The following is a 13,260-nucleotide window of genomic DNA, read 5'->3' as shown; positions in this document are numbered from 1 at the left end:
CATCCCTAAGGAGAGAGACTAGTATAATGAATTTCTGTGAATCCATGGATCACTTCAATAAACTTGTTTCATCTATGTTCCTTGAAAATCTTTTTTAAAAATCCTGTTTATTATTAATAGACATAGAAGGGAATTAATAACTCTTTAATAATAATAGCTCGTTAAAAACTAATCAGTATTCATGTTTCCCTGGTTGTCTCATAAATTTGTCTTTCCAGGATGTACATTGCAGTTGGTTGATGTGTCTGATGTATCTTTTTAATCTTGAGGCTCTTCCTCTCTTCTTCATTCTTTTTGTCTTACTCATTTATGTTTATTTATTAAGTGAGGAAGCAGTGTTTTCCTGTAGATTACCCTACATTTTGTTGGTTGCAGCCTTGGGTGCTCATTTAACATGTTCCTTGCCCTTGGTTTCCTGTGAATTAAGAGCTGGATCTTGCTGCTTGATTAGACTTAACTTAGATTTTGTAGGAAATAGACAAAGTATTTTAATGGGTAGTGTTGGGTAGTTCTCCTAGGAGTTTTATTGGGAGAGTCTGGTGTCTCTTTTATGATGTTTAGCATTCATTGATATTTCTTGCTTAGATCTAGTACTTTCTTAGGGTTGCAAAATGGTAATATTCTAGTTGGGCTTGCCAGGTGAGACTAGTGGTAAAGAATCTGTCTGCAGTGCGGCGGACATGGGCTCAATCCCTGAGTCAGAAGCTCCCCTGGAGAAAGAAATGGCAACCACTGCCGTATTCTTGCCTGGGAAGTCCCATGGACAGAGGACTACAGTCCATGGGGTCGCAAAGAGTTGAATGACTAAAGTGACTTAGCACTCACACATAATATCCTAATTCTACCCTTTTTTCTTCATGTATCAACTTGGATATTCCATAAAGAGAAATGTCCCATTGTCAGCTTCGTGGTTTCCCTGAGTTCATACAGAAAAGGAAAATCCATGATTGATTCCTGACCTTTATTTCCAGGCAAATTAAAAAAAAAAAAATCATTAGTCATTTCAGACACATAAAAAAGTGCTGAGATTTTTTTCATTTTGAGCTCCTGATTTTAAATATATCTGATGTTTCCATTGTGTATATATATTTTCTTATGAAGTTAAATTTTTTTCATCCTTGGCTAGTGGGAGCCTCTTCAGATTGGCTCTGAAATCCAGGTACTGTGGTAATAGAGCTTGTCTCTCTGCTGATGTGACAGGATGTTTCAGGCCCCTCTGAATCTGTTTCCTGCTCCGTGTCTGCAATCAGCCGTTTCTCTAAAGTGTCCTGGCTCATTTGCGTGGGGCGTAGTGCAAGGTGCTGAGGAAGCTGCTCTTCTGGCGGGGCACGTTTCTGAGTCAGATATCGTACGTGTGTTTATATATATATGTTTTCTAAATGAGAAATGATGTCAGGGCTTTGTACTAACATTTCCAGGTCAAATATAGAATTACAGGTATTTTATTTTTCTTTGATTTTATATTTCTGTCTCCTTGTCTTTTCCTTATGCTAAACATCTTAGTTCCTACCTCATCAACTTAATTACCTACCTACATTGTAGTACGGATGGTGTCACCATAGTATGAAGACCAGATGCAGTTCAGCAGTTGTTCTTTTTGCCATCCTAAGGATATGTGCCACTAAGAGTGTGCAGCAGCCCTCCTGTGTTTTAAAGTCACACAAAATAGTTCCTCTACCCGTGGGTCGTGTTCCTCCCAACCTGAAACTTAGGATCATTTATCTTATTTTACTTTACATTTTTAAGGCTTAAAAAACAACCACCCAATCTTGCTTCAGTATTAAGTAAAATGTATATACATCATTTGAGGGTTAAAAACTAAAAAAAAAATAAAATAAAAGTTAAAAAAATAAGGTGTACTCAAATCTAGTTTCTCTCCCTGCCTTCTCTGCCTTGTACCTTTCCTCTTCAATAGATAACCTTTTTTTGCTTTGGTTTTCTTTGGTTTTTAGTTTATTTCTTATTCTTTTAAATGTGTCCTTCTATCCATCCATCTATTCTTATCTCCTCCCCCGACCCTGCCTCCTCCACCCCGTCCTGACCAAACAGTGATTTGTTCTGCACCATTTTCTCTGCTTTGCTTCTTTCTTTTTAAAACAGCAATCTAGAGAGCAGTGTGCAGCAGAACAAACAGAGATTCCTTATTCCTTTCACAGTTGTACATAACGCTGCTGTGTACAGAAGTGAAAGTCGCTCAGTCTTGTCGACTCTTTGCGACCCCATGGGCTATACAGTTCGTGGAATTCTCTAGGCCAGAATACTGGAGTGGGTATCCTTTGCCTTCTCCAGGGGATCTTCCCAACCCAGGGATCGAAGCCAGGTCTCCCACATGTGGGCAGATTCTTTACCAGCTGAGCCACAGGGAAGCCCTGTGTGCAGAGACTGTAGTTTATCCCGTCAGTTGTCTGTTGATGAGTTACTCTCTCAGTGTAGCTTTTCCAGGGCAGAGTGAACATTGACCTTTGGACCTGGGGGATTGACAGGAATATAGGATTTGATTGCCTAGAGTGTCACTGTTAGTGTGGTGACCACTGACCTTAGTTGTGGTCTCAGTTTTGCAGAAAATTCTGCATTTCTTGGAAAGGTAAAGAGGACCTCCTATCAGTTGTATGTATTTTTGCTAGCTTCTAGCACCGTCTGAGGCCAGTGACCCAACTGGAAGGTCGGGCACCTCTGGAGGCCTTCCATACACTGTGCGTGCATGCTCTGTGCGTGGGTGCTCAGTTGTGTCGGACTCAGGGAGTCGTGTCAGACACTGACTCCCTGGACTGTAGTCCACCAGGCTTCTCTGCATGGAATTTTCCAGGCAAGGATACTGGAGTGGATGGCCATTTCCTTTTCCAGGGGATCTTCCTGACTCAGAGATCGAACCCTGCGTCTCTTGCTTTTTCTGCATTGGCAGATGGATTCTTTACCACTAGCGCCACCTGGGAAGCCCCCATACGCTGTACAGAGTCTTAAGGTTGTCCTAAGGTTGTCTTAGGCAAGTTTCTGATTCCCAGGACTCAGCAGGAACGAGGTAGGAGCGGTGAGCATGTGAAGGTCAGGGCTGGCCCCATGATGGCCTCGAGCAGGGGCCCGGTGGACACCCTTCCAATAGCTTTGATAGCAGACTTAATAGTAGCCATAATTTCTCTTTCACGAACCACACTTTTTCAGAGCTTTGCTTTGGAAAAGTTTGCTTTTCATGGTCAGTGAGTTATTATTCCTTAGAGGGGAGTAAAGAACCATTTTCAGTGGTATTGGAAACCAGAAATTCAGATGAGGGCCATGCAGAGAAAAATATAGTCTGTTCATTGAGATTTACATTATACTTCTCAAAGTAAGAAGCTTTTCTTAAAAAAGAAGTTTGTTCTCAGTATTATGAGCTTTAATTAATACTTCAATTAACAAAAAAGACAGAAAAAATTTATTCTACTTGGGTAAAAGGTGACTTTTTATTTATTCATTTAAAAAAAAAGGGCGACTCTGAATCTGACTCTTTCTGTGGTCACAAGTTCCCTGAAGTTACCTTTTATAAGAGGAAAATGAGTGTCACCGGGGTGAGGAGAGGTGTCGCAAAGACGTTTATAGCTATTATTATGCAGGACCTTTCCTGCCTTCTTTTTAATATTAAAATAAACCTCAGTTCATTTAGCCTTTGTGCTTCTGTAGGAGTGTTCATCAGGCATTTCCTTTTTTAACTTGCCGGTACCTGATAGTAGGTACTGTTAATTAAGTTTGTTTGGAATATAAAAAAGAGTTTGTTCCTCCATTGAATGTTTATTGAGTACCTCCTACGTGCCAGTCTGTTACCAGGAATTGAGAGGATATAAGACGTCAGTGATTGAACACAGGGGCTTCTGATCTAGTCAGGGGCAGACAGAGAGAATGTGTAAAGGGCATCATTTAGTGGAAGGTAATGGGGGGTTACAGAAATAAAATGTAGCAGTGAGGAAGGAATGGCAAAGCGAATGCAGTTTTTATAAGAAATGAAAGTAATTCAGTGTCATTATGAACATAAACTTTACTTTTTTTTCTTTCTTTTCTTTTTTTTTACTAACTGAGCATTTGGATAGACAGATAATCCTTAACAAGCTGTTGGTTTTTGGTTCTTCATAGAGGTGCAGAGACTGTGAAACTCTCCTAGACAGCTTAGTAGACAGACATTGGTAGGTGCAGGAAATGGGTTTCCCACCCTTTTCTTATCACTGAGTTTCCTATCTGTGAAGTGGGACTTGGGCTTCCGTGGTGGCTCAGCGGTAAAGAATCTGCCTGCAATATAGGGGGTTTGGGTTCAATCCCTGGGTCAGGAACATCCCCTGGAGAAGGGAATGGAAACCTCCTCCAGTACTCTTGCCTGGTGAATCCCCTGGAAACAGGAGTCTGGTGGGCTACAATCCCTGGGGTCGCACAGAGTCAGATACAACTGAGGGACTAAACCACATCACCACCACCAAAGTGGGACTCTGTCCGTCCCGCCTCACCATGAGACTGGGAGTTGACATCAGACACACAGAGTATGTCTGGTAGATGGAGCTTTTATGAGCTATAATGTCATTAATTTTATAAGTTCAGAAGCAAGAACTGTGAGCTTGTGGCTTTTCTGCTCCTAACCCGGTCAGTATTTTCATTTGTGTACCTTCTGTGACATTGGCAACCAAGTTAAATCTTGGGAAATACAATATAAACAGACATCTGTGGAGCTGATTTTTAAGCTCTCCGAGGTTTAGAGACCACGTTCTTCTGAAGTGATACTAGTATATTTCATTGGTTCTAAGATTTTTAAGTTTTAACCCCATTGGGAGGGGTCCCTGGATGATTGGCACCTGCCTGTCACTGATGGACACACCATGGATCAGAAGATGCACCCCATACAGGGAGGTTTGCAAGTGAAAGCAGATAATCAAATTCGTCAGTGGCGAATATGCCATTTTTCCAGGTGGTGCAGTGGTATAGAATCCACGTGCCAGTGCAGGAGACACGGGTTCAATCCCTAGGTCAGGAAGGTCCCCTGGAGAAGGAAATGGCAACCCACCGCAGTATTCTTGCCTGGAGAATCCCATGGACAGAGGAGCTTGATGGGCTACAGTCCATGAGGTCACAAAGAGCAGGACTCGACGAAGTACACATATGCCATTTTTTACTTCATAAGGGATTTTTGATGAAGTTTTAAAATAATCGGGGATGGAGAAGGCAATGGCATCCCACTCCAGTACTCTTGCCCGGAAAATCCCATGGATGGAGGAGCCTGGTAGGCTGCAGTCCATGGGGTCGCTAAGAGTTGGACACGACTGAGCGACTTCACTTTCACTTTAAAATAATCATGGTGAGTTTACTGAAACTCGAATGCGAAAGGGAAAAAAGACAAACTGATTTTTTCCCTCTCTATCTTAAAATTCAAGTTCAGGTTTAGGTAAGCTCTTTTTACGGCACGAATGAGGGCCCGTTCGTGAGCTTGCCGGCAGCACCCCGGGTCCTGCTCAGCACCACCAGCCCAGGAACGTCCCTGGTTGCCACTGGAGCGCTCACAGGGGCGGCCAGCACTCTGCACACGCCTGCGTCCTCCCCCCTGGAGTGAGTGGCATGGCTGTGTGCAGTGTGCACACACGGGCTGACTCCCCCATGACTGTCTTTGATGGGCAGATTGTGGATTCTGCTTTTTTTCATAGCCATGCTGAAGCCCACCTTGCTTACATTGAGAGATATGAAGACCCCCCGAGGGGGGCCATTCGAGCAGGGGTCATGGGTATTCAGTCTTCCTGATGAACCACACATTATGTTGCATTTAAAAGCAGTTCAGAGTGGTGTTGAGCAATGTACGATGCTGTTCTGATTACCAAACGTGGGGTGAATGTGTTAATACAAATAGATATTTTTTAAAACTCAAATTTCTGTAGTATATGTTGATGTAGAATATTTTTGATCGAAGAGATTGATTCATTTTTGAAAAGAATGAAAGATATTGGGAAACAAATACTGCAGTTGTTACCTGTCTTATCTTGGAGACATGAGGTATTCCAAAAAAAACTCCAGCCAGTGATGTTCCCCTCAAAATACTATCTGGTATTTTAGAAGATAACTTCGTAATGATACTCTGTCATTTACAGCAGTACCACTTTACCCTCTTAAGAGTACCTTTCATTCATATAAAAGGCCCAGGAGCCCATCATTTAGTTTTCCTTCTGATATTTTTATTACTTAGGAAGAACTAAAGCCACTAGTTTGAAAATTATACAAGTTCTCATCAGGGCGAAGAGCCCAGCTGTGACATGCTGGCACAGTCCCTTGGACTTTCTTTAAGCTCTTTGAGCCTCAGTGTCTTTCCTGATCAAGCTGACACGAGGAAACAAACAGGATCGTTGTGACTATTAGATCAGAGCTCTCGATGCCATACCTAGCATGTGTCAGCTGTGGTTTAGTTGTTGACCACATTTAATATCTGAGTTACTGATTTTATAAGTAATTTAACACTCTTCTGGACTGCATGACTTAACAGTACACGTGGGTCAGTTTAAGCGTTCAGAATCAGCATTAAGTGTCATTACTGTTAGGAGGAACTCGTGTCCAACTCTGCGACCCCATGGACTGTAGCCTGCCAGGTTCCCCTGTGCATGGAATTCTCCAGGCAAGAATACTGGAGCGGGTTGCCATTCCCTTCTCCAGGGGATCTTTCTGACCCAGGGATTGAACCTGTGTCTCCTGCATTGCAGGCAGATTTTTTTTTTTTTTTTCCGCTGATCCACCAGGGAAGCCTGTCAGTCATCCTAGGACATTGTAAAAACCCATGTTGGCAAAACGTGTTTTAAAATACCAACATCTTCTGCTGAATAAGTTTTCAGCATCCGTAAAGTGAAGAATCTGGTCTCCTGTTTGTTTTGTTTGCATTTTCATTTACCTTTGCTGATAGGTAAACAATTAAGATGAGAAAATAATGAAAAGCTTCATATTGTAGCTTGGATTTTGCGATCTCAGTACCATACTTCTGAAACGACATGACCGAGCTATAAAATTAAATGGCGTATACACTTGGGAAAACAACAGTTTTCTTTCTCTGTGTTTTTTTCTGAGACCCTTGATAGAAATAATAAAATAAATGTGGCAGTTCCATCAAAAATATTCAGATATACTCGTAGACTTCCTTAGGTTGTATATATGTTAATGAGAAATATTTCTACCTTTTTGTCAAAGGCCTGTCATGTGAGAGTTGTACTTAATATGTAATGAAATCTTTATAAAGTTCTTAAGCTAATTTCATTCTGCTTTAAAATTCTTTGTGCCAATGTCTCCCTCTTGCTTTTGTTTTTTTGTGTGGCTTTTTGGAGAGCGTGGGGCAGCTTGACCACAGGGGTCAGCTACTGCCCTTGAGAGGGGAGGGCATCCGGGATCCCAGCTTCTCTGAAGTCATCATCCACAGAGTTTGGTGAACAATCCTGTCTTTTTCCTGTTGAGATTTAAAGCCGTTTGGTTGGTAGTAAAGAGAATGCTTAGAATGTCAGGGAGAGAGTACTTAAAGTGCTGGAGAAGAGAGAGACAGAGAAAGAGAGACAGAGAGACAAAGAGATGCAGAGAGACGGAGGGGATGAGACAGAGAGGGGTGTGAGGAGGTGAGGTTTAAGGCAAAGGAAGCACGTGAACGTGACCCTTTTTCTCTCCAACCATAGAACTGAAGAAGGGAGGGAACAGACCCACTGAAGGAAGGAGACAGGGTTCTGGGACACCCTCCCCGTGCGGGTGGCCCTGCCAAAGGTCTTTTGGGCTGGGCGGGCGGTGGCGATGCCGGCCGCCCGCGGGCCTCAGGAGCCGTGTCCTCCCCTTGGTGTCTGAGCGTGTGCATGTGTTTGTTTGCAGGTGGCAGAGACAAGCGCGGGGGTCCCATCCTCACCTTCCCGGCCCGCAGCAACCATGACAGAATACGGCAGGAGGACCTCCGGAGGCTCATCTCCTACCTGGCCTGTATCCCCAGGTGAGTGCGGGGGGCTTGGCCGCTCGCCATCCATTGGGCCCCTCCTGGGAAAACAGGCCCCTGGAGCACGGGTCCCAGCAAGGCGCTGCCATGATGGAATCGCATTCTTGCTCCCTGTTTCCCTCCTGTGACACTTTCCCTCCTGGGTGCTGGGTGGGAAGGGCCGAGTTCCTCGGGAGGTGGGGTGGGGTGGGGTGCCCCCCCGGGCTGGGACGTGAGGGTGTGGTGCCCAAGGCAGCAGTGGCACAGAGGCGGTGGGGGCCCTGATCCGAGACTGCTGCGTGGATCCTCAGGGTGCAGGTAGATGTTAACAGATGCCCACCGCAGGGGGCTGGTGACCGCCCTCAACCCCTTTAGGTTGACACCAGCCTGGGAGACAGCCCTGTCCTCTGCTGACCCCCTCCTCACCATGGCTGTGGCAGGTCAGCTTTGGTCTGGATGGTCTGACCTTCGGAGGGAGTTCCTGGGTTTTTCTTCGCGTTCTTGGGTGTCCTTTGTGGGAAAGCTATCACATGTCATGGATGACACATGAATGGGCCCCTTAATCGGGTTAAAAATGTGGAAAAAGTTTCCCCCTTTGTCTTACTCTGGTGTTTCCTTGAACTGTTGAAATCATAGAGTTGGAAAGAGTCTTAGAAGTTATTTACTGCTCTGTCACTTATAAATACGGCATAGTTCGTGGCCACCTCTTACTGAGCTCTCACTGTGTGGCACGTGCTGTGCTAATGATTACAAAGCGCGCGATACAGAGGGCAGTGCACAAGAAGAAAGGGGTCCCTGCCCCCCAAATGACGCTTGTGGTGGAGTTTAAATGAACAAGGTGAATTCCATCCAGGTGATCCTTTAAACGCGGTTACATTGTTGGAATTCTGGATATAACTTTGGCAACTTGCTGTTTGGTCTTGAAATCTGTGTTGACTGTAAATATTAAAAAATTGCCTTTTCTTTCATTGATGCCATAGAAAAATTGATACACGTATATTGTCGATCATCTGATGACCCACTTTAAACAGAGACACAAAACTTTGTCCTAGGAATTGCGTAAACAGCACTGGAGAGAAGCAGGCGCCCCGTGCCTGTCCTCAGGCTCCAACAATGATCACTTTCTGCCCATCTTGTCTGCTTTCCCCACAAAATATAGTACCTCTCCAGCATCTTCTTGTTTCTCTCTAATGTGACCCTAGAACCACTGAACACAGTTCACTTCATTTCCTGGATTTGCCTTTGTATTTACAATTCTGGACGATAGGAAATGCCATTTTCTTGTTCTTGGTTCATTTAATAAGCAGGTAAGAGAGATGATGCATTTATCAAGTGATAACGGAGGAAGATTTCATAGTGGTCCAAATAGCAGTGGCAACAAAGAGATTCCTCTCCAGGCCCACTCAGGTCCTCCAGTGACTGGAAAAGAGCCACGCTGCCCCCAGGGGGCCTGCAGAGGTGGGAGCACTCTGGCTTAAGCCAAACAAAGAGATCAGCGATCATCATCAGAAGGTTCAGGGTGTGAGAATTTGGTGGGACCTACCTACAGGCTCGCTTATTCTTAATTTCTGAGTCTGATAATTTGTTGTTAGTTTCAGGGTGATATAAACAGTCCTGGACAGTGGAGGGGGGTGGTCCCTGTGGGACTCCTGTCTCAGTCCACCACCATCCCACATTTTCTGCAATATGAAGGAGCCTCTGGCTACCCCTTGGCCACACAGTCACAGGACCACACGTTCCCAGGTGTGGAGAGAGTGCTATCCAGGAAAGCGTGTGGGCAGAATCAGACGGCTGGCCTGGTTGCTTATATTTATGAATTTTCTGATCTTTGTGATAGTAATCTGTGCTTCTTAGATCATCGTATTGAGTAGGATTATTTACACACGGGCCCGGCATGGTGTCTGCCCATGGTAGCTGCCTCAGCTGTAGTATGGTAATGTCTGTTTTTCATATTCGCCTTGCAGCTTTCCTTCAGTAGTTTTCCTTTTTTTTTTTTTTTTTTTAATTGGAGGCTAATTACTTTACATTATTGTAGTGGTTTTTGCCCTACATTGACATGAATCCTCCATGGGTGTACATGTGTCCCCATCCTGAACCCCCCTCCAACCTCCCTCCCCATCCCATCCCTCTGGGTCACCCCAGTGGACCAGCCCCGAGCACCCTGTCTCATGCATCAAACCTGGACTGGCGATCTGTTTCACATATGATAATATACATGTTTCAGTGCTATTCTCTCAAATCATTTCCTTCTTGCCACGTGTTCTAGAGCCAGATCTTCTTGTCTGTTTTTTTTTCTGCATGGCTTCCTGATTGTCTTTCCACTAGAACGGCCTTGAAGTTAAACATCAGTGTGATCTGAGCAGCGGTGCCTGGTTTTGAGTATTGTTATTTGGGACACCTGCCCTTCCCCTCTCCCTTTCTAAAGAAACAAAACAATTAGAGTAATAGACTGATTTTCATATGATTAATTTGCAAGGAAACTTTTCCATGAAATGAGTAGGAGAGAAGTCAGGGTGAAATTTCTTGCTGGTGTACCTGGGACTCCTGCACAGAGATGAAGTCACATTAATCTTGGTATATGTCTAAGTTGTTTATTGCTCTTAGCACATGAATTATACTAACGAGAATGTTTTGTCTTCTTTAGAATGATTTATAGTAGCTAAGGTTTCCCAAGTGGCTCAGTGGTAAAGAGTCCACTTACCAAATGCAGGAGATGCAGGAGACATGGGTTCAATCCCTGGGTCGGGAAGATCCCCTGGAGGAGGAAGTGGCACCCCGCTCCAATATTCTTGCCTGGGAAATTCCACGGGCAGAGGAGCCTGGTGGACTACAGTCCATGGGCTCACCAAGAGTGGAACACAACTGAGTATACATGCATGCAAGTGCACATATACATGGCAGCTGAATGGATAAATCGCTCTTTGGTCATCAATGAAGTCATGTGAAACTCTGAGTTGATTCGTTCATGAACATTCGTATAAGATACCTTCTTCATCTAGGAAATGAAAAAAGAAGACTTTCTCTTTTCTAGAGACGTGCATTGAAAAAGGACTTGTTTTATCTACATTTTTTTTTAATCTCACAGCTAAAATGAAGCTTTTAGGTAAAACTGCTATAAAATACCTGGTTAATAAGTCTCAATTTCGAATGAGCAGTGTTTTGGAGGTAGAGACATGGCCCAGAGCCCTTGTGTAGCAGCCGTACTTGTTCACTGGATGCTCAGAAGTTAGAACGGGCTTTGGGGGTGTTTGCAGGTCACTGCTTTCTTCACAATGTCTCACTTCCAACTTGTAAAGACGGACGGGTGGGAAGCTTGGGCGCTCCCAGCCTGGCTGGTCTGCTGCTCGAGTTCCTTGGAAGTCCCCGGTGGGAACTTGCGAGTTGGATCGTGGAGGCAGGTGACTAGTTAAGCCTTCCGTAAACTGTACAAGCTCAGGACATCTTTCACTTGTGTCTCTCTGCAGCTCGTTCCTTTTGTTAAGCCTGGAGTTACTCAGGATTCCTTCTAAGCCCCTGTCAAGTGGAGTGGCTTTGTAGTTTTATGTACACACTGCATAGCGCTCAGTGAACAGAAAGACAGGCTGCCAGAGAATTGACCTCGATCAGGGGAAGACCGATGAAGCCCAGGCCCTAAACAGCACCTGATAACAACTATCGAGCCCAGTGCTGCGGTTTGACCGTTTCTGGGGTGCGTCTCTGGGATGCAGCATCAGGACCTGAGGGTCTGGAGCCTCGGTCCCCGCTGAGCAGCAGATGTGGACATCCTCCCCGCTCAGGCTGGTCTAGCCCCGAGGACCTCTGGAGCCCAGAAGCTCCTACTGAATGGACTCCTGCAGGATAGCAGAGCCCATTAGTGCCCGAGGGAGGCCAGGCCGCTTCATTTCAGTGACTTGGGAGATTTCGGGAGACATTTCTGGGAGTGCCACCTGCCTCTAAGGATTCCTGAAGGAGGCTGAGACACTCCCCGGCTCCTGGCCTGGGATCTGCTTGAGACAGGAAAAGCGATTGCCTGAGGAGCCAAGGGTGACCTCTCTTTAAGTTCACAGTCATACAGAAGCGAATCAGATCACTCCTCACCGCGTCCCACGCGGGAGTGGTAGCGGGGGCCGCCGGGTCAGTCTGTGCTCCTAGGACTGTGAGCTATCACTGTCCGGGTTCTAGCTCCTCAGACTTTCTGGGACTGTTTCGGTGATGGGCCCCTTGCACTGCTGTGATTGTCGCGGGAACCTGGAGTGTGAGTTATTCTAACAGTGAGAGTCCAGATGAGGGAAAGAATGGTGTGTGTGGGAGTGGGGAGGGCAGGAAGGCGGAAGAGCTCATGCAAGGGAGCGTGAGATTGACTTAAATTTAGTTGTGATCGTGCTTCTTTTTTTTTCGGTTGTTTACAGTGGGCTCACTTTATTTAAAAAAATTTTTAATTAAAATTTTTTCAGTATAGTCGACTTACAATATTTGTGTTAGTTTTAGTTGTACAGCAGGATTATTCAGCTATATATATATTTGGTTTTCAGGTTATTTTCCATTGTAGGTTATTACAAGACACTGAGTGGGGTTCCCTGTGCTGTGCAGTAAACCTGTGTAGCGTGTCTGTTTTATGTATGGCGGTTTGTATCTGTTAGTCCCAGTCTCCTGATTGATCCTCCCCGTCTCCCTTTTTCCTTCGGTGACCGTGAGTTTGTTTTCCTACGTCTGTGATTCTGTTTCTGTTTTGTATAGAGATTCATTTGTATTATTTTTTAGATTCCACATGTAATTGGTACCGTATGATATTTGTCTTTATCTGACTTACTTCATTCACTTCACTTTTAGGTTCATCAGTGTCGTTGCAAACGGCAATATTTCTTTGTTTTTTATGGTCGAGTAATATTCCATTGTGTGTATAAATATATATATATCACACCTGTATAAGCCAGTTCTCTGTTGACGTCACCTGGTTGTTTCCATGTCTTGGCTGTTGTTCATTGTGCTGTTATGAACGTTGGGGTGCACGCCTAATTTTTGAATTAGAGTTTTCCTTTTTCTCTGTATGTTTGTCCTGGAGTGGGATTGCCAGATCATATGGGAACCGTCTTTTTAGTTTTTGAGGCACCTCTGTACTCTTTTCCACAGTGTCTGCAGCAGCATTCCCGCCAGCAGTGCGGGAGGGCTCCCTTTGCTCCATCCAGCATTTGTTGGTAGACTTTCTGATGACGGCCGTGCTGACTGGTGTGAGGGCTGCTGCCTCATTGTAGTTTTGATTGCGTTTCTCCAGTAGTTAGCAGCATTGAGCATTGTTTCATCTGCCCGTTGGCCGCCATCCGTATGTCATCTTTGGAGAGATGTCTGTCTAGGTC

The 13,260-nt window shown here is 44.8% G+C and overlaps 1 protein-coding gene across 3 annotated transcripts in view; it reads left to right on the top strand.

The window, feature by feature from the left end:
* The window catches only part of TRIO (trio Rho guanine nucleotide exchange factor), a 363,130-nt gene that overhangs the window by 133,463 nt on the left and 216,407 nt on the right, over positions 1–13,260 (top strand). For all 3 annotated transcript variants that reach the window (XM_055555138.1, XM_055555137.1, XM_055555139.1), the window contains exon 3: positions 7,831–7,945. In XM_055555138.1, coding sequence (XP_055411113.1) covers positions 7,831–7,945 — 115 coding nt within the window. The remainder of the gene's footprint in view (positions 1–7,830; positions 7,946–13,260) is intronic.

The sequence above is a fragment of the Bubalus kerabau genome, chromosome 18, assembly GCF_029407905.1.
Source record: "Bubalus kerabau isolate K-KA32 ecotype Philippines breed swamp buffalo chromosome 18, PCC_UOA_SB_1v2, whole genome shotgun sequence".
In the NCBI taxonomy this organism is placed as follows: Eukaryota; Metazoa; Chordata; class Mammalia; order Artiodactyla; family Bovidae; genus Bubalus; species Bubalus kerabau.
This window is presented reverse-complemented; position numbering and strand designations above follow the sequence as displayed.